We start from the raw sequence: 21,613 nt of genomic DNA, 5'->3' as shown, positions 1-21,613 counted from the left end.
CTCCTGTGGCCCACATCCTCACGTTACCCTAAACTAGTTGATGATATAATTGGCTTGCTGCTAGGCTAATACTTCCACATTTGTTGGCAATGAGCCATTATTGTTGGTGTTACTATATAAAGAGCCCTACCTAGGGCTCTGCCTGAGGCAGATGGGCTTGCTGCATGTAGACTGCCCCAGAGGTAGATATGATCCCAGCACTAGACCTGCCCCTGTGAGAATAAAGCTTGGTATAAACCTTTTTACCTCTAATGTTCTGTTGTTATTTGGTCTCACCAAATCCAGAGTGAACTTGCCCGGGGCAATCCCCCTCAGGTGAGACAGCAGGTTAGTGGGTGAAGAGTTCAGGTGAGCAGGAAAGGTGAAATCACCGTTCTTCTAATTGAGAATTTTGCATAGGCTTGGCCCTGTCAGCTTGCTCAGCATCATAATACACCTCCAAATAATCACATGCTATACTTTTCTTGAAACTTCACTTCCTGCCAGCCTCAGAGCAGTAGTTGAGAATATTCTTTTGTAAAATTTGTCAGCCTAATTTTGTATTCTGAGCTTAAAACCAGAGCTCACCCCTGGCAAAATCGTATTATTCCTTTATTATTAAATCCAACAAAAAGGCCACAGTGCTGTTTTCTCTTTATCTTTTATTTGAAAATCGTGGAGAAAATGCCATTGCTTTTGCCGTAAGAGCCTTCTTTGTCTGAGGAGATGGTGAGTTTCACACAGAAGTGAAATGCTTTTTCCTTAGTGCTTGAAAGGAAAATTCAAGCTTGGTTTCTTTTTCAAGCTGTTAATATTTTAAAGGTACTACTTTGTTAAGGAGACAGCATCATAGTGAGACTGTATTTAGAATCTGATAAGTAAAAGTTGCTTGGGGTATCTTAAGATTCACAGCCTTTTGCCATCGTGAATCCTTCAAGTGAGCAAGCTCCTGAAATGGAGCACATGGTCCAGTAGTTGAGAGGGTGGCCTGAGATTCTGCTCTGGATTCTGGGGTTGAGCATGAGGTCAGCTTTGTCATTTCAGAGTCAGAGCATAGAAACCCAGCTTGATGCTCTGCCAGCCCAGTGGCTGCTAAGAGATCTGAAGGGGAACAACTCAGTGTGAATTTAGATATTTTTGCTTCTCTCTGTCCAGGCTCTAAAAGAGATGTGGGGCCAAGGATAATTATTTATGACTTGCAGAACAAAAGAGGCACGAGAAGGGTTTCTCTTTGTAGCTGGGCTGCTTGGACATGAAGAAAGATGTGTAAGGGATGGGAGTGAAGTGATGATGGAACAGAGCTAAGCATATTTCCGGTATGGCCCTTAGCCTCTGGCAAGGGGGCTTATGTCATGGGTCCCACATCTAGAAGGCCCTGCTCTCATTTCTAGAAAGACCTTTCCCCAGAGGGTGACTTCAGGAAGTCAATGGGATGAACCCACCTGGGATTCCTGACCCACATTCTACCCTACACTTCTGGGACCCGGGAATTCTCTCCCAGATCACCCTGAGTGCATTTGCGGGCCTGCGTGGGCATTTTACTTGGTCAGTCCTTCCAAGGGCAGTCTCTGAGGCTGAGGCTGAGGCTGGCTGAGGGGCAGCTGTCCTGGGGGCATGGTCAGAGCTGGGGTACACACTGGAGTGTTCACACGTAAATGCTCAAGGCCCTGTGTAGTGCTGATGGGAGCAGGCATGGGAAGGGAAGAGATTCTCACCACCTTCAGGTGCAGAGTTCTCAAGGCTCAGAATTCTAACTTTGAATCCACCTTCCAAGTCCTTATGGAGAGATGTTTCTCAAGGTAGAGCATATAACATGTTTCATTGAATAGCTTGTTAGCTTATAACGTGGAAACATTTAGACATGTGGTATATGGGCTTTCCTTCATGCTCTTGCCTGAGACTTCCCAAATGTTAGGGTCAGACCAGCGTGCCTCCCTCTTCCTTCTCCCAGTTACCCATGTTCACCAAGACCCCAAACTCGGCTGGGGCCGTTTGGACAGATTCCCAACATGTCTATCTCACAAGAAAGGTTAGAGTACTCTAGATGTAGGAAAGCCTGCCAAGTCTTTGCTCAGCTAGAATTTGGAATGCAACCAGGCACAGGACCCAGGGCTTGCAGCCGTGTGTCTTACTCAAAGACCAGCCATTTTCCTTTTATGTGTTTGATTTCCTCTACCATCTGGCTGGTACTGTAGTGGTTTCTTTTTTTCCTTTTAATGACTTTGATTACTGAGTTAATTTCTGACTGAATAGGATATCTGAGTTATAAGGCTGTCACACCATGAATTACCAGTCAATTAACCAATATTTGTAACGTGCTAGACACCACACTCCCATGACTCCCCTCCAGGAGCCGTCAGGGACTGCAGAATTGGGCACCGATTTTCACCAGTCCTTACAATAGAAGGACCAAAGGTCACAGCCAACAAGAAAGCTTTATCCTTGGCTGACCCTGAGAGTGACTCTGCTTTTGTGGGTAGGAACAGCTTGCCCGTATCTGTGGGAGTCCAGGGACCATGGGTTTCGATGGAAATATGTCCTCGAAAATAAAAAAAAAAACTCCAAAATGTTCTCATATTATCACTAAGATTGTACTTTGGGAAATAATAAATTAGACTTTCAATTCCATTTAAAGTAATGGCCAACATTTCCAGAAAGCTAACACGTCATCTTTAAACTATTTTATAGATGACAAATATAAGAGGCATTCCATTTCCTCTCCAGAATGATAAATTCATAATTTCCTTCTTTAAAGAGTCTTGAAAGATGACAAATGAGGGTGGGAAAGCCTCAACTTTGCAGGTGTGGTGCTAAGTTTCTGTGAAATTATGCAGCCTCACTGGAAAGTCAGTCATTGAAGGAGAGGTGGCAAGCAATGATTTCTTCCCCAAATGGAAGCAATTCTGGCTTTGCACCACTTTCGAGACCAGGGGCTACCATCTAGAAAAGGAATGGAGGGACAAGCAGAGCAAGTTACTGCCTAAGAGTCAGTCTGGAAGCTGTGATGGGGAGCTTTGGTCATGCATTTCCATAGAGCAGCTGTGGATGAAGGAACACCAGTTGGGTTCAGCTTTTCTCTTTGTCCTCTGGAATGGAAAGCTGAAGAGCCCATATCTAATTTGTTTTGCACATGTCATGTTAGTGAGAAGGGGTATTAGTGCAAAGAAGAAATGGTCTAAAAGCTAGACCTTCCTCTAAGCTGTATTGATTTTCAGAAAAGGAAATATCATTTGTTGCCAGGAAATATGCAGAGCACTTCTGTTTTATTCATGTATTCAACAAATATTTACTGGGTGCTCACTGCACTGTTCTGGGCACAGGGGATGTAGCATTGAGCAAGGCAGACAAAACTCCTGTGTCTGTGGAGTGCTCAGTGGTGGAGGCAGTGGAGGTAATAATACGATATGTCAGTACACTGTGTAGTTTTCAGAGTGTGATGTGTACTAAGGAGAATAAAGAAGAGCAGGGAAGGTGGGAGGCTGGGGACACCTCAGAGAGTAAATGACACTTTAGCGACTCTTGAAGGAAGTCAGGGAGTGAGAAGGTAGATAATTGAGATTTCAGGCTGAAGGAACAGTGAGTGCAAAGAAACCAGGTGTTTTGAGTGGAGAGAGGAAGAAAGCCAAACAGAGAGGAGGAGGAGGTGAACTGCGTGGGGGTTTCTGCGGTGGGCATAGCCAGTGGTGCTTTGGAGGTCGGAGGAAGGACTTGGGCTTGGATTCTAAATGAAACAGAAGGAAGACACACATGCACATTCTGAATAGGGCAGGAGTCTTTTCACAAGATGTAGCATCTCCTTGCACAAGGTCATGGCTGGGTCCTACGCAGAGTGAGTTAAAGGGTCCTTCCACTGAACCCTCGACCTGCGTAACCTGGCATGCAAAGCTCGCTACAGTCTGCCCCTCAGCTGCTGCCTGCAGATGGAAACAAAGTTCCTTGTCCATTACCATCATGGGCTGGCTAATGTTACTTCTTCCTTCCTTCTGTGCCCTCCTTTCTAAAGTCTATGCTGAGAAACTAGTAGATTATTTTCATCGCTGATTTTTCCTACCACCAATCCTGTCCTTCCTCAGGCTCCATGGCTTTGATGCCTAGACATCACTGTATCTCTTCCTGGGATTCTGAGCAACAGCTCCTTCCTAAGGATTGAGGCGGAAACAAGACACAGTTTTTGGCCACCAGTTGCAGAATAATATACCCTAGACATACTACAGAGGCCGGATATTATTAGTACTGAAGCTGATATATAATGTAAGCATTCTTCTATTTTTGTACTGCTTTTTATTTTCCTGTTTCCATGTTCTGTACATGACTGTGCCCATTTATGCTCCATGCCATGGTTGTAATTATCTCAACTAGTCAGGCCTCATATTATAGACATTCCCCTTTTTAAAGAAAGGCAGTCATGTTGTTTGCCTTCAGTGGTATAATTCGTAACATGATGCTATATGTAAGAGAAGACATAGTAAATATAATTTGCAATCAGCCCACCTTTTGGAGGTTTTCATCACCTCTAAAAAGGCTGAGTTAATACATTACATATCACCCACAGAGAGTATTCACTGAACTATCTAGAATGTTCTACCATCCATCCATCCATCCATGGGAAGTCTTCCGCCTAGCCTGCTCTCTTTTATGTGCAGATCTGGGACTCTGCCATCAACTGGGAAACTTTAGAATGAAGTATTTAAAGGCATACAGTCATATATCAATGTTCCAGTGTAAAACCATGGGTCTACCAAGAATGGACTAATAGTTACCAAAGGGAAAGGGACTGGGGAGAATGGGTGGGAAGAGAGGGATAAGGGTGGGAAAAAAAGAAAGGGAGCATTACGATTAGCATGTATAGTGTAGGGGGGGCACGGGGAGGGCTGTGCAACACAGAGAAGACAAGTAGTGATTTTACAGCATCTTACTATGTTGATGGACAGTGATTGTGAACGGGGATGTCGGGGGGACTTGGTGAAGGGGGGAGCCTAGTAAACATAATGTCCTTCATGTAACTGTAGATTAATGATACCAAAATAAAAATTAAAAAAAAAAAAGAAAACCATGGGTCTAGACTCAGCCTCCTCCCACTCCCACCTTTTTGGCTTCGTTTCTCCATCTCCTTAATTTGTGTACATCTCTCTCTCCTACTGTAGTATAACCCTTTAGGGAAGTTCTTTTCACCTTAGTCTCCCCAGTCTGCCTTCCCCTGCCACCTTCCCTCCCCTTCAATTTAGTCTCCCATTCAGTCTTTCACAAGGCTTGGTATTCACCAGTATTCTTGAAACGTCCCCCTCTTCTAGTCTCTGGGACCCCACAGTCTCCTGGTTTCCCTTCCTACTCTCTGGACACACCTAGTCAGTGTTCTTTGCTGGCTCCTACTCAACCCAAAAATTGGCTGATGGTGTTCTTCAGGGGTTGGCCCCAGGCCAGTTTTTCTTTATCTACATTCTCTCCCTAGATGATCTCATCCATTTTCATTGCTTTAAATAATATCTATATCCTGACAACATCCAAATTTATGTCTTTTGTCTAGACCTCTTCTCTGAGCTCCCGGCTCATATATCCAACTGTCTGCTTGACAACTCCAGTTGGATATCTCATAGGATCTTAACCTTGAACTGCTCCAAGTAGAACACTTGATTTCTAGTGTTAAGATTCTCTCTCCGCCTCTTTTTTGCCCTAAATTCTCAGCCTGTTCTTCCCTTTATCTTACTCTTCTTGGCTAATGCCACCACCATTCACTAATTGCTTAAGCTACCTGCAAAACGTTTTGGATTTGTTTTTTTAATGTTTTTCGCATCTGTTCATCTCTCCAGCTCCAGTGCAATAGCCTAGTCTTTCAGCAGACATTTCTTCAAAGGCAAATTAGCTATCCAACATCTTTTTAAAGTCTTTCACAAGCTTCTCATTGCAATTAGAATCAATTCTAAAAGACTTACCATGGCTTTTGAGGTCCAACATTAACTGGCATCAACCGATCTCTCTCATCTTTCTGTTTTTTTCCATTTCCCCCTCACTGCCTGCCCCCTAGCCACATGAGCCTTTCAGTTCCCACAGCCAGGTGACCTCTTTGTCCTGAGTCCTCATGTGTGCCTCTGCCCCTCTCCGGGAAGTTCTCCGAGGGCCCTCAGCTCCTTCGTATCTTCAGAACTCAGCTGCGTGGAGTCCTTTGCTGACCGCCGCATCCAAGCCTGATCTCCCCTCCCCCTCGTTCTCTATTAGAGCGGCCTATTCATCACCCTTATTATAATGACTGGGATCTTTAGTGAGTCATGCACACTTTTGGAGGCCTCTCCCACTGAACTGCAGGCTCCGCAAAGGCAGGACTGTGTGCCTCATTCGTTGTGGTATCGCCAGCGCCTGTCATCGGGGCTGGCACATGGTGGGCCCTCAGTCAGGGTCTGCTGGATAAATGAAGTGTGTGCACCTGCATCGGTGGTTCTTGACACTGGTCGCATGTTAAGATTAGCTGAGAGAACTTTAAAAAAGGAAAGGAACTGCCCAGCTTCCACCCCAAGAGACTCCAATTTAATTAGTGTGCTGTGGGACCTGGCATTGTGGTTTTAGAAAGCTTTCCAGGTGATTCTAATGTGCAGTCCAGGATGAGAATCGCTACTCAGAATGAACTGTGTGGGACCATTAAGACATCACTAAAATCCTAATTTGGGGAAAAATTTCTCAGACCTCATTTGTAATTGAGATGAAGAGAAAGAGCAAATTAAGTGACTTGCGTGGTTTTCCTGGAACAATGATAGGGTCAGAAATGCTACACAAAGGAGGGTGAAGGATAGGATGGGCCAAACTGGGGACCACGAGGAGAGGCAGGAGTGGGTGGTCAGAGGGCAGCAGGATAGGAGGCCGGGACATGAGCAGAACTGTGGGCGGCCTGCTCCAGAGGTTGGCTGCCTTTCCTTTTCGGTCTCCGGGGCCTGGCCCGCACCACACCAGGAAGCATGAGGAGACGCTCATAGCACTGTTCCTCTGGGCAGTGAGTGGGCAAGGGCCCCAGGAGGTCACCAGGAAGACTCCTTTCCCCTTCCCTTCTCCCCTGTCTCTGTGCCTCTGGATGTCAAGCTTTGGGTCCCCAACCAGGAGGGAAGGGGACAGCTGAAGGACATTGGCACCAGGAAAGGGGGAACTTTGGAAGCCCAGGGGTGAGGGAGAGGATAGGAGAAGGGAGGTCCAGGGAGAAGGCATTCTCCCTGCTGACTATGAGGGAGGCCACCTGGGCAGAGAAATAGGGCAGGAGAGTCAGTGTGGGAGCTAGGGGTCTCCAGGGGAATGCGACTCACACTGGAAATAAGGGATCTCCTGATACAGGCTCTGGCCTGTGTGTGGGATTTATTGGCTCACATTTAGAGTGTTTGTGATAAGGGCTGTAAAACCCCTACCCTCCCACAATTGGGGTTTAGAGTTGGGGATTATTATGTAATATTCATAAATATTATTTAATATTTCTAAAACTCTAGGGGTTCCTGGGTACTGTATGTAACGGAAGGGGAATGAGGCAGTCTCTGATTCGAGTGACCTGTTTACCCCCAGAGGTCACAAAATATCCATCCATCTGCCCCTCAAATATGTTTTGTTGTCAAACACAGGTTTTAAAAAATATCGAAAATTTAGTATTCAAAAATAAGGATTTGGGGTTTAAAATAAAATGGATGATCTGGAAACACTAGACCTTTACCCTCTGAAAGAGACAGTTCTGGAGCCGGCTCCTTCTTTCTTTCCTCCCCCTTTCCTCCTTCCCTCATCCACAAACCTTTATTGAGCACCTGCTTTTGCAACAAGTTCGAAGATAAAGAAGATACAATTTAAGCACAGGATCTGTGTCTTCCCACATGTATTTCTGTGTTCAGGTTTTCTTTGCATTACACTTGGCTAAGGCCAAGATAAGATCTGGGACTTGAATTAAATTCTGCATTCTCTGAGTCATCTTGGTTTTCAAATACTGTTAGTTTGGCCGTCCGTTTGAACTGTCAAATAATTTGTCTTCCAAATGGGCTGTTTTTCTGAATTTCATTCCGAAGCTGGAGTGCAAGATGGCCATGCCAGTTACTAAGATTTGTATCTCGGCTTCAAACCAAGTCTTCTTTTCTCTGCTTTGTGACCCCAGGCCCTGATTCTGCCCTGTCAGCCTCTTCCCATGAGACTCTGCTAATGGGGAGCATGGGAGACCGCAAGAGGGGAGGGTCTGTTCCTAACCCAGGAGAAGCCCTTCCCAGCAGCAGCAGGTGGGGGGGCTCCCATGCCCTTCTACACCCCCAGAGCCGCCTCTTGGTGTCCCTCAACAGTGCCATTGCCTCAGAGGTTTGAGACCCAGTGCTCCTGCTTTTCTCCTCAAGCCTCTAGGTTCTGGTAACCCCAAACTCTTCCCTCAGTTCTCTAAGCCCTCGGGAAGGTGGCTGCTTTCTGGAATTACCATGTCCGAGTTACCCCGGAGTCTCCTTTGTGTTTTTTTTTGGCCTCTGATACCTGTTTTCATCAATTCGAGGAAGCTCTGGCTCTCACACAGGAGCATGCATCACAAGCACGTGAAAGGCTTGCTAAAGGGGCTGCACCCCAGAGTTTCTGATTCAGTAGATCTCGGGTAAGGCCTGAGAATTTGCTTTTCTGTGAAGTTTCAAGTTCCCAAGTGAGGCAGACGCTGCTGGTCTGGGTGCCCTACGTGAAGAACCACTGAACCCCACTTTAAGAATTATATTCTCTCCATAAAAATAGTGTATATTCTCTTTTCTAGTTGGTCCCTGATTGATTCAATGGCTTTCACTAAAATAACACACTGCCCAGATTTCCCAGGGTGCTTTGGTATGTTGGGTAGGGGGAGGTAATGCAACTCACACTTCTAACCTGGACCTTCCCATGAAACTGAATGACGTCTTGGTCTGTCTATCCACTCCCTGTACCTGTGCTTGCTCCTCTGCCCTCACTGCAAAGCCCTTGGCCTTCCTTCATGATATTCCATCCCATATTTCTTCAGCTCATATCCTACTGCCTCTATGGGCCTGCTTGACTAATTCCATCCCATTCATATTCTGATTTCTCTAACCTGTAATAAGTGACCAAGTTAACATCTCTTTCTGGGCTTGCTTTTTCCACGAATATGTGTTGAATTGTTCACTGTGTGCAGAGCCTCATGCCAGATGCTTTTACTAGAGATACAGAGATGAGAGAGACTTAGACTCCGCCCTCATAGGGTAATCATTTTTATACAATTTAAAGCTGTATTAGTTGCTTGTGAAAGATATGGAGGAAATAGCAGAACCCCCACTAGAGAGAGAATTGCTTTGGTTGGGTGAATTGTTTTATTAGCAAAATGTGGATGGGGTAAGACTCCAAGTAGTGCTCAAGTAATAATGGATAGAGGCTGTATTAGGAGTGAGCCCCTGTTAACTACAAGGCTTTGTTTTACAGACAGGGAGCTATGCCATTTTGTGGCTAGAGTTGAACTCTGCAGGGAGAAGAGAGTAGTGTCGGTAAAGGCAGGGGCCTGGGCCTGCTTGGCAGCTAAGGAGCAGCTTCAGAAGGGAAGCAAACAGTCTAACAGGGATTTTCAGTACCCTGTCTGCTGGTGTGAGTTATAATCTGTCTCATCTCTCCCTGAAATCAAAACTGTTTGCATCCTGAGAATATGACAAAGTATTGGGTCTTATGCAAGTTTGGAGCAGGGTGAAATGAGAGACCCAGTACAGAAGACTGGCTCCATAGGAGTTATTTATATATTTCTGGTTTTCTTATCTTTCTTTTCCCCTCCTTGTAAATATATCCTAAGCACCAGATGGTACTAACTGGATTTTATATTCTTTTCCATCAGCCCCAGTTATTGAGGAGGACATGTATACTGATGAACTAATTTCTGGGTTTAGAGTTATTCTTGCCCAGATACATCTACCATTAGGCTACACAAAGTACCTACAGACCAGAATTTGACAACTCACTGTGGGGAAGACACTGGCCCTTTAGTCTTTTTTGAGTGGTTTTTACTTGTTTATCTGATTATGAATAAATGCACATTATTGAACATTTGGAAATATTAAGTATGAGAAAAGGTGAAAATCACCTGTAATTTCACTGCTCAGAGGTAACTTATGAACAGAATGGTCTCTCTATTATATATGTACATATGTACTCATATATATATATATTTATATATATATGGAGTTTATATGTATAGAATATATAGAGAGAGTCAAACTGGGTTCCTATTTATAAAATCTTATATACTACTTTTTTAACTTAACTTCTGATACAATTTATCTTTTTGATTATATCTTATTTATAAACATAATTTAATGTCAGCATCATATTCATTCATATAGACTGCCATAATGTGTTTATCAAATTCCCTATTGTTGGATAATTATATTTTTCTCTACTTTTTGCTATTATATATGATGCTACAGTGACTATCCATGTAACTTTACATTGGGCAGACCTGTCTTTTAACAGTAAAAAGAACACTTGTCTCCAGAGGTAGAATTTTGCACTCACCTGAGATGAAGCTCAGAAGATACAACCCAGGTGGACCATGCAGGGCTTCAAAGGGCTTGCCAAATGCATTGTACATGAAGAAGGCTGTCCCCACCATAGTTAGAACGATAAGGATCATGGAGAAGAGAATGACATTGACGTGGATGCTCACTGGGATCGCTTTGAGCAAATCTGGGAAAACTGAAGATAAAACAAAGATTAGAAGAAATTTCATTCTTAGTAGTCTGCAAATTTAATTTCAAAAGTCAAATCCTTCCCTTTTTTTTTTTTAACTTCAAAAATCAGAAAAACCCTTCAGATGAATACATTTTCACTTACTAATTTACAAGGGATTTATTGAAAGGTTTAAACATGGGATTATTTCATAGAACTCAGTAAAAATTAGCAAAGGGGAGGTGTGAGAGGATGTTTCTTCTGGCTTTGGTCATATGTAATTAAATAAACAAGTGCTTCATAACCGAAAGCTGTATATGTTGATGATATTTCTCAGTAGTTATCTTTTTTTTAAATTCTATCTTAACTTATAATGTCATTTTCAGTTTAGGGATATCTGGGGGAGTTTATACATCAGGAGGTTACTTTATTTCCTTTGCTACAAGAAAAAAAAAATGGTTTCTAGCCCACACCAAGATTAAAGAATGAGTTATTCAGTCAACTTCAATATTTTGATGTAGCACAAGCTGTGGGAAAATAATTTCTGGTGATACAAGAAATGTTTTCCATTTAGAAAACACACCAAATCTATTTCTAGGTTTTATGTTCAGGGCAAATTTTTCTTGTTGGCAGAGGAAAGGAAATGCCTCGTAAATGTAGGGTTTCCCTTACCTGGTGAGGCTTCAGAGAGTTCAGCATCAGCAAACCTGGGAAGACCCAGCTGGGGAGTTCCATCCATTTTAGTTTCCCAAACATTTATCAAGTGCTTAGCTTATTAATTGAGCACTTATTGTATGCCTGACATTGTTCTAGGTGCTAGAAATAGAGCCATGAAACAAGATAGACAAGGACCCTGCTTTCTCATGGAGCTTATAACCTAATAGAGTAAATAGGCAGTTAATAAGTAAACAAAAGTAGTAGCTTATTTCCAAAGATGGCCACCATCAATTCCTTCCCTCCTTTTGCACACACGTCACTTTCCCTATAAGTGGTAGAATTTACTCCTCAATCCTCTTGAACCTGGGCTGGCCTATGACTGCTTTGAACTCCAGAATATGGCAGCAGAAGTGCACCAAGCCATTTCAGGCCTTGCCAGTAAGATGACCAGCCATTCCTACTTCTCTCCTCTTGGAGGTTTGAGCTGCCATGCAGGAAGTCCAGGTGACTCTGTTGGAGAGAGAGGCCCCTGGAGGAGCACCAGACATGATTGGGAAGAGTCGTGGATGGCCAGCCCAGGAAAGCCTCTGGATGACTCCAACTTCAGCAGCTTTTTAACTGCAACATTAGGAAAGACCCGATCAAGAACTGTCCAGCTGAACGAATGCATTTTTGTTTTTAAGCCCCTGAGCTTTGGGGAGCTATCATGCAGTGGTAACAGACTAATGATAATGCTGTGGAAAAATAAAACAGAACAATAGGATTTTGAGTGAATGGGGTAATGGTGGGGATGGTCAGGAAAGTGACATCTGAAAGTTGAGAAGGAAGTGGCCAAATAAAGATCTGGGGAGGAGCATTCCAGGGAAAAAGAACACAGCCTGGGTGGGAGAGAGCCAGTGAGCCTGGGGAATGAGAGCAGGTGGAAGTGGGGTGGTTATGTTGGGTAGCAGATCGTTGCACCCACTGTACACTGGCCTACTGACCATGGTATGGAGTCTGCTTTTGATTGTAAATTCATTTGCAAGCCACTGGAGAGTTTTAAGTAGGAAAGTGACACAATCTTCTTCATGATGATAAAAGATCACTGGCTGCTGATTAGAGAGTAGAAGGGGAAGGAGGAAGGAAGGAGGAAGGAGTGGAACCAGGGAGACCCGATGGGCTGGGAGAGCATATTTATGGTGACAAAAGACAGGGCCTGGCCTAAGGTGGTAGCAGAAGAGGTGCTTCTGAGAGGTTGTCGGAATATATCTTGGAGACAGAAGATAGAACTTGTTGAAAAAAAGGAATTAAAGATAATCCTAGATTTTTGGCCTGAGCACCTGAGTAAATGATGATCCTATGAAGTGAAATAGACACATAGAAGGGGCAAGTTCGGGTGTGGGAATGGGAAGTAATGCAAGAGTGCTATTTTAGCTATTTTAAGTTTGAGTTGCATTTAAGATCTCCAAAGAGAGATGGAAGAAATGATTTATGTGTCTGCAAGTCCAGGCAGAATGAGGTATTTAAGGAGGTGGAACTAGGGTGAGGCAAGCAAGGTGCCTCAGACATAAAGTTTAAGGAGACAGTCATTCTCTGGGGCTGACCCTGTGCTTGCACAAGCCCGAAAGTGAGTGTCTCCTTACATTTTATGACCTAGGTGTCTCAGAGGCCTCACCTGAGTCCTGGCCCTGGTGTTTAAAGCCAGGGGCATGGCTATCCCCTACGGAGAAGCTATAGTTAGAGGAAAGAAGGAGCTAGGCTCCCCCACATTTGCCCACACAGAAGACAGGAGAAGCCAGCCAAGAAAATGGAGAAAGAGAGCTTGTGCCTTAGGGGATAGATGAGATAGATGGCAGGGAAGCCAAGAGGAGAAAATGTCCCAAGGAGGAGGAAGTGGTCTGCTGTGCAAATGCGTAGCGCAGGGCCACAGGGCTGCTCCTGACCTTGTGCCAGAAAGTGACCAGCTGAGGGAGTCGCACTGGGTCAGAACAAACGCTTCACCACTGCTAGAAAAAAATAAACAATTATACATATATACACACAAGATATGCTTAGTGCTATTGGGTAGGGTGCACCCTCTTCATGAGTACAGACAAGGTCATGTATGTTGATGGTGTTCGCTCAACATCCTCACTGAGGAGTCGTGGGTGGGTCATTAGACTGCTGAGGTATAGTTGCACTATATTCCATTTTTCTTTTCACAATAGAAATGTGTGCATGAACACTATGAGGTACTGTTTTCCATATTTACAAAGATATTTACAAAACTCCTATTTACAAAGATCAACATATTTATAAATATCCCAAGGAAAAATGCACAAGGGTCCTCACTTCCCTACACCTGAGCTAACACAGGATATTTGTGAATATTTTGAATCTTTTAAATAGGAGTTTTGTACCATTTCGTTTTCCTGCCAGCAACATAAATGGGTCCCAGTTGTTCCTCATTCTTGCCAGCACTTGGCAGGTTTTTAAAAAAGTTTTAGCCATTTAATAGAGGTGTAGTTTATTTCATTGTAATTTTAATCTGCATTTACCAAATGACTAATGCTGAGGATCTTTTTCTGTCTCTTTACCTTCTATGTGTCTTTTTCAGATGAAGTGTCTGTTCATATCTTTTGTGTGTTTTTTATTACTGAGTTTTGAGAATCTTTATGCATGCTGGACATAGCCCTTTTTCAGAGGAGTAATTCACAAATATCTTCTAGTACATGGTTAATCCTTTCATTCTCTTATCAGTATCTTTTGAAAAGCAGTTCTTATTTTTATGAATTCCAGTTTATCATTTTTTCTTTTATTATGTTTTGGATGTCAAATCTAAGGAGTCTTTGCCTAATGCAATGTCACAAGTATTCTATGTTTTTCTTTCAGGATTTTTTTTTCCAGTTTTAGGTTTAATTTTAAGTCTGTGATCCAGTTTGGAGTTATTTTCTGAATATAGGCAAGGTTAATTCTTTTTTCTGTTTTTTTTGTATATGGATATCCGATTGTTTCAGCACTTAATAGGCTGAACATGGACTTAACATCTGACCGAGCAATCTCATTCCTAGATACTTGCCTAAGAGAATTATAGACATATGATTGATACAAAAATCTATATGCAAATGTTTACAGTGGCTTTATATTCATACTCACCAAAACCTGGAAATATCTGAATATCCATCAGTTGGATGAGAGTATTCCTTATCTTGATTGTGGTGCTATTCACATGCCTCTGTGCATTAGTCAAAATTTATAGACCTGAACCCCTAGGGTGGATTTCCTCTATGTTACTATACCTCAATAAAACTGACTTTAAAAAAAAGTAGGTAGGAGGAACAAGGTCTGGAATGAAGAGGGTCTTCTATATGGGAGGGAGAGCTCAGCCAAAGTGACCACTGGGCCAAATAGGCAACCAGGTTCTAGTCCACTATGAGACCGTGAGCAGGTTTAATTGTCCTTGTTTCTCACTGGAAAATGAGGGTGTTCCATGGGGCAGCCTGGGAAAGAACCAGGCATTTGAAATTAGAGGAGGTTCACCTTTCAGCTTATTTTCTAACTCTGTGAAATTCCTAGACCTTGCTTTCCTTATCCGAAAAATCAGACTAATCCTACCTTCCTCTCAAATTTGTGAGGATTCAATGACATCGGTGTATGGAGTACCTAGCACACAGTAGGTGTCCAGCAGAGGTTCACGGTGGTGTGCTCCTAAGGCCAGTTCCACCACTGTTCACGATCTGTCCCTTCTCACCTCCTCAAAGACACTGCTGAGGAGTGCTCTCCTGTCTCTGGTGCACCAGCAATTGCCCCCTCTCTGATGGATCACGCCCATCATCACCCAAACACGCTATCACTTTCCAACCTTAAAAAAAAATCTCACTGAGTCCTCCTCCAGCTATTACCCGCTTTGGCGATTTGCCTTAGGGCAAAACCTCTCACGGGGTTGCCTGTACTTTCAGGGTCTCATTCTTCTCTCAGCTTTCCTGAGCCCACTGCACTGATATTACATTTCCCACGGCCAAAGGGATGCAGGCTGCCAAATCCAGGGGTCAGTCTTTATCCTCTTACCTGGCATACATTTGGCAAGAGGCTCACTTCCTCCTCCTGGAAACCTTTCTTTCTCAGGCTTCTGCACACCGCACTCCCCTGGCTTTGTGAGCTCACTGGCTGCTGCCTCCATCTACTTTGTTGGTTCATCCTTACCTCCTGAGTCATCACAGGCCTTGTATCTTTTCTCTCCTCCCTCTTCGCTCACTCCCATGGTGCTCCATCCAGTGTCATGGCCTTTGCCAGAAGCCCTCTCAAACAGACATTTCCAGCCCAGACTTCTTGAATTCTACACTTGCATATCCTCCCATTACCTATTGAACATCTGGACTGAGATACTGAACAGGCATCTCACTGTGTCCTGTGTCCCAACCTGAACCCATCATCTGGACTGAGATACTGAACAGGCATACCAGTGTGCCCCAACCTGAACCCATCATTTTTCCCTCCTCACACTCACTTCCTTTAGCCTTCCTCATCTCAATTGCTGGCTGCTCCATTCTTCCTTAGCATCGTCCTCGATTCTTCTCGTACTCTCACATTTCATGTTTAACCCATCAGGAAAGCCTGTTGGCACTACCTGCAGAGTCTGACTACTTCTCCCCGTCTTAACTCCTCCACCCTAGTCTAAACCACTATTGGCTCACCTGGTTGAGTGCAAGGGTTACTACCTGGTCTCCCTGCTTCCACCCCTCCTTCCCACAGTCAACTCTCAACCCAGCAGCTGGACAGCTCTTTGAAAATGAATTGGTTTATGTTATTCCTCTGCTTAAACCCTTCCAGGGGATTCTGCTCTCACCCAGACTGGACTCCTTGCAGACCTCTGACTTCATCTGCTGCCTGTTTCCTTGCTCAGTGAGTTCCAGACACAGGACTTCTTACTGTACTCCAAACATGCCTAGAACACCTCTGCCCCAGAGCCTTTGCACTTACTGTTCCCTCTGCCTGGGTATTCCCCTAGATATCCTCACGGCTTGCTCCCTCACCTCCATGTCTCTATTTAGGTGTCACTTTCTCAGAGCGGCCTTTTTTTTTTATTAAGGTGTAGTTGATATATACTCTTACGAAGGTTTCACAAGAAATACGATGTGGGGCCTTTTTTAAACCACCTTATTTAAAGTTGCAACCCCCTGCCCAGTGCCACCCCTACTCTCCAACCCCTTTCCTTGTTTTTATTTTTCTCTATAGCAATTATCACCATCTAACCAATTCTACATATTTTTACTTGTGTGTTTATTGTTTGTTTCCTCCATGACCTGAGGGCAGGTGCATTGGTCAGTATTATTCACTGCTATATTCCTAGCACCTAACAATACCTGGCATGGTGTAGGTCAGTATTTCTCAGCTTATTTTTCATTGTTTCTCTTTACTCCAGGAGTCATTTTAGACATTTCTTCTAATCACCCTACCCCATGATGTGTTAATACTGCATATATATTGTATCTTAGGGTGTTATATTTCTATCTGTGTTTTATACACATGTGCACTTTTTTAAAAGTAAGTGTTTTTTCTTCCCCCCAAAACCAATTTTCACCCCTTTAGGGAGATTATTGCTGCCACTGAGGATGCATGATGTAGCTGTTGGACACATATATGTTGGGTGGATACGTTTTGTTTGGAATAGGATGCAGGGATGGGGTCTGATGTGGTTAGCAGGTGTGGGGTTTTTTGGCAGAAGCCAGTGGTTCAGACTGAAGGAAGTTAGCACCACACCGGTGGGGAGAGAAGGAAGAAGAGGAGCAGACAGTCTATTTAGTGACCCCAGGCCTAAAGGAGAGGGAGAGGGAGTTGGCAGGTACATGTGATGGGAGTTTCTGGTTAACAAGAACATGTCCACGGAGTGAGGCAATCACTGAAGACCTTGATGGAAGCTGTTTCTGGCCACTGGTGGTAATAAAAGCTGGATTGAACACGTTTAGAAAGAATCTGGGGAAATGGAGACAAAATAGAATAATCACCAGAGGGAGGATAGGAGCCAGTTCTGCAGGAATTTTTTTTTTAAGAAGTTGAAAGACCTGTTGGTAACTGGAATGGAATTTCAAATCTCTTTATTAAAAGAAAAAATTTAATCCAACATACTTGGGTGGCTGTCAATATGTTACATGCAAACTAACAGCTATTTAATAACAAGTTTTAAAGTTAGAGATTTGCAAAAGAATTCATCTCAAACCTGAACATGACAAAGCTCTTTTCTGGTAGAAGGGCAGGAGGACTGGGGCAACGGGCTTGTTCCGCACCATCTTTCTGTTAGTTTGTCCAAAGGGCCAACTCTTCATGGAGGCACTTTTTTAAAATAAATGAATATTTTAACAAGGAAATGGAAATTAGGATAAAAATGTCACCCACAATTCTACAATATAAAAAGCAACATTTTTCTTTATTTTTGCTCCTTTCAAATCTTTGTCCATCTTAATATTTATTTCCTATGTTACTGTGATCATAATGCAGTTTTGAAGTTACATTCTGTTCTTTTGACTCAGATAATCAAATGTAAGCATTTTCCATGTCATGCGCATTGTCTTCATAACTATCATTTGGATAACTACATGAATTTTTCCATTACACTGATGTACTGCTCTCCTAATATTAGTCTTGCACTGTTTCAGTATTATAGCTAATACTTCCATAAACATCTTTAAGCATATACCTTTTTCTTGCTTAGTATGGTGATGGGTGATGAGGGGGAATAACTTTTTTGGATGAATTTCCAGTAAAGGAATTACTTGGATCAGAGTACTTTCTAGAAGAATGCTATACATGTATAGATACAAGGTAACCTAAATGTTGTGAGTTATAGTTTATAACGTGCACATTAAACTCCTGGTTCAAAGCGCAATTTCCCCTCCTCGCAGTCAGGAAAGCAGAGATTTCTGACAAGGTATCTAGACAGAAACAGAAAGCAAGGAGAAACTGGTCATCGGGTTCCCTCCCCTGATTGCAGAGTAGAAGGCATGCAAGGCACAGGAGGGAGCGGGGGTAACAACAGGGGGACCCATGTTGCATTATGCATCATGTGCTCAGTGTGCAGAGAAAGGCTGTCCCACCCTCACTCCTGTAGTTGGCTGTCAGGAAACACAGCTGCCTAAATAGGAAGTCAATGACTTGGAGTGAAAATGCAGCCACAGGGAGGCTCTCTGTAGGAAATTTCCCTGTCTGCAGTCATTTGGTGGGGGTTCTGTTCTTCAAGCTATCTGCCCTGCCTCTGCACCCTCATTTTCCTTGAGCCTCTGGTTCTTGGTCCCCCTGCTCCATCTGCAAAGCTTGTTCCAGTTTTTCCCTCTTCTGTCCATCGTCAGATATTCCAAACCTCCCGGTCTCTTAAGCCCCTATCACACCCACCTCTGTTTCCCCTAGTCTGGGTACCTGGCTTACAAAAGGCTCAGAAATATCTAGTGAGCTGAACCCTTCTCTTTAACAGAGAAAACAGAGGCAGTCAGGGGAACTCCTGCAACTTTTCAGTCCCCTATACCACCCTTCTCTTTGGTCCATGCCCAACCTTCCCTCCATTCTTAGTGAAAAATGTTTTCTCTTGTCCAAGGCTCGGCCTTCTCTCTGTGCTCTCACACTCCTGCTTACCCACCTCTGCAGAGTCCTTTCTGCCTATTGCCTACCCCTCCTGTCTGCAGCCCTTTCCTCCCCACTGCTCCATCGCCTCAGAATACAATCTTACTCAAGCCCCTCCCACTGACTGCTGCCTGCCAGCAGCCTTTCTCTGGGTCCTTGTCTCCCCCTTCCTCCTCAGCTCCCTCAAGGCCTGCCTTCCCCATCTCTCCATCAGGACTGCTTTAGGAAAGGTCCCCTTTTATCCCCTTCTGGTATAAAACTCAGATGACTGTTTTCCTTGTCTCATTCGACACTCCGTGGCATGTAGGACTGCTGGCATCCCGTCCTTGCTGCGGGCTACTCCTCCCGTGGCCCACCTCCAGCCCACTGGCCCTCACCTCTCAGTCCCTCTGCAAGTTCTTCCTCCACTACCCATAAATACTGGTGTTTTCTAGGACACTTCTTTGATTGCCTTCTCATTTGATTCCCTCCCCGGGGGACCTCATCTCAGTTGTAGCTCCAACTTCCACCTCTAATCAGCTGATTCCCACTTCTCCCCTTCTACCCCAGGTCTCTCTCCTGATCTCCAAATCTGTGTAACTGATGGACATCTCTTGTTGCTGACCCTTAAGTGGAGCCTCATTAAACATGACCCAAAATAATTTCATCTTCTTTCTAAACTTTCTCCTTCTGTATTTCTTCTCTTGGTGAATTGTTACAACTATCTTTCCAACAGAAATCTGGGTTTCATATGATATCACCAGGTTCTGCTGACTTTTGCTTCTGATTATTTTGGAAATATCCTCCCTCCTCTCCAGCCCTCTGACAGTGCTTTGGTTTGGACCCCCAAATACTGGAGGAGCCTCTTGCCTGGGCTATTTTCCTCTTTTAGTCTTCTTCCAGTCCATCTTCTGTCCTGTTAACTACCAGCTTAACATTCTTAAATGGCTTCCTATGGCCTACCAGGTACAATTAACTGCCTTAGGGCAACAAACAAAAGTCCTGCACATTCTGGTCACTGTCTTCCTCTCCAGCCTTACCTTCCGCCTCCTCCTTTTCTCACACATCCTCTGTACTGTGGCTGCAGTAGGCTCTCCATACCTTTATTCATGCTGTTGCTTTGCTCAGAATGGCTTCTACAGAGCCATCTAGTGAAGTCTAACTCTAATCCCTAAGAACTTTCCATTGATTTCCCTGGGCCTTGACCTGACAGAGAGTAACTCTCCTTTTTGGAGCTTCTGAACAAAAATAATGATTGTGATAGTAATTAGTGTTATTCAGCCATCTATGGTTCTGGTTCTTCCCCATTCTGGGATCATGATAGGATTACATATATTGGCCCCTTTGAAGTTAGATGTGGCTGTGTAACAATAAAATATAAGTGGCCAATAAAATATAAGTGGAAATGGCATGTGTCAGTTCTGGGTCAGAGGATTTAGTTGCTAGTCTAAGAGTCTCCATATTTTCTCTCTGATAGAACAACTAGCGACTGTTCAGACGGTAGCTGCATCCTGCAATGGAACTACAGCTCTGATGAATATGTACCAAGAGCAAGAAATCAATCTTTGTTGATTTAAGCCTATGATGTTTGGATTTACTAGTTATTATGACATAACCTGGCCCATCTTGACTGATGTACCTGTTCAACTCTTACAAGTGGTTGGCTATTTAAAAACACTTCTGCTAGATTCTTAGTTATTTGTAAACAAGTACCTTTTCTCATTCTCTAAATATCCTCAGAGTCCAGAAGAATGCTTAGGTACATAATAGGCACCTAGTGATCTTTTGGGGTATGTGTGTGTGAGAGCACATATACTCTAACTTACAAAGACTTTGTGGCTTACATGTAGTCATGCTGTTTTCAATAGATCACTATAGAGTAATAAGAATAAGATAAAAAAACTACTTGTTTTCACTAATTACGTATGTTCCTTTATTGCTTGCCATTAATCCATGTTTTATTTGATATCTTGAAATGTATGGCTTTCATTTCAGTTGCCTTAAAATTTATCTTATTTCTATCTGCTAGGTTCTCATATTCTATCCTGAACCTTTGTTCTCCTTTTATCTGTTACTGCTTCCAGTCTAACAGTCATATCTTTGTCCTATTGCTTTTCAAACAGGAATTAGAAAACCCAATTTAAACCTGTATTAAGGCATTGAACAATAATTCTAGGTGGTTAAAATATCACATACCACCAAAGGAAGAAAGGTGGAAGAGCTGGTGGGAAGAAAGACAAATTGTCAGGCATTAACGGAAAGGTAACATGGCAGTTGGAAAAAACAGAGCTTTCAGAGTTAGAAAAGTTTGGGATTCATCTGTTTTTGTCATTTGCTGCTCATGTGAGTCTCTGTGTACTTTGTCTTCCTTATCTGTAAGTGTGGGTGGTAACTGACGTGCATCCCGGAACTTTGGGAGTTATAGGTGAGATTATGTATGTGGAAGCTCTTTGTAAATTTTAATTGCTTAATTATTTCTTTAACATGATGAGAATGGCAGGAGAGTTGTATTTCTACCAAGAGAAGTGGGAGATGTAAGAAAGAACTCAGTGCAGTAAGATTGTCTGCATTTTCAAATGTCAGGATCAATCATTGTGGGTGGGTGGGAGTTATTTGGCCCACAGGTAGTCAGAGTGGGCCAAATGTCTGTACATTGGGACCAAATGTTTCCCCCCACAGTCCTTAAATTACATGGAATTCAGGCAACTTTCTATCTTGTAGTTCAGATTTTTTTTTCTCAACTAGGTGGGTGACTATTTTTGTAAATAACCTGGGAATTTTGGATTGGCATTGA

General features: G+C 43.4%; 1 protein-coding gene and 1 long non-coding RNA gene across 11 annotated transcripts in view; one reads left to right on the top strand and one right to left on the bottom strand.

The window, feature by feature from the left end:
- LOC108387343 (uncharacterized) overlaps positions 1 to 21,613 on the top strand; it is a 280,040-nt gene that overhangs the window by 146,277 nt on the left and 112,150 nt on the right. The gene's annotated exons all lie outside the window — the stretch shown is intronic.
- The window catches only part of CLRN1 (clarin 1), a 34,578-nt gene that overhangs the window by 3,052 nt on the left and 9,913 nt on the right, over positions 1 to 21,613 (bottom strand). Inside the window, exons 1-2 of one of the 3 annotated variants that reach the window (XM_073232213.1) lie at positions 15,298 to 16,072; positions 10,462 to 10,641 (exon numbers count right to left, since the gene is read on the bottom strand). In XM_073232213.1, the coding sequence (XP_073088314.1) occupies positions 10,462 to 10,641; positions 15,298 to 15,409 (292 nt within the window). In that variant the 5' untranslated portion in view covers positions 15,410 to 16,072. Of the gene's footprint in view, positions 1 to 8,019; positions 9,123 to 10,461; positions 10,642 to 15,297; positions 16,073 to 21,613 lie in introns of those variants that run through there. The other 2 variants (XM_073232214.1, XM_017646120.3) reach the window with 2 other exon arrangements.

This window comes from Manis javanica, chromosome 3 (assembly GCF_040802235.1).
Source record: "Manis javanica isolate MJ-LG chromosome 3, MJ_LKY, whole genome shotgun sequence".
NCBI lineage: Eukaryota > Metazoa > Chordata > Mammalia > Pholidota > Manidae > Manis > Manis javanica.
Note: the sequence above shows the minus strand (reverse complement) of the source record. Positions and strands in the feature narration are given on the sequence as shown.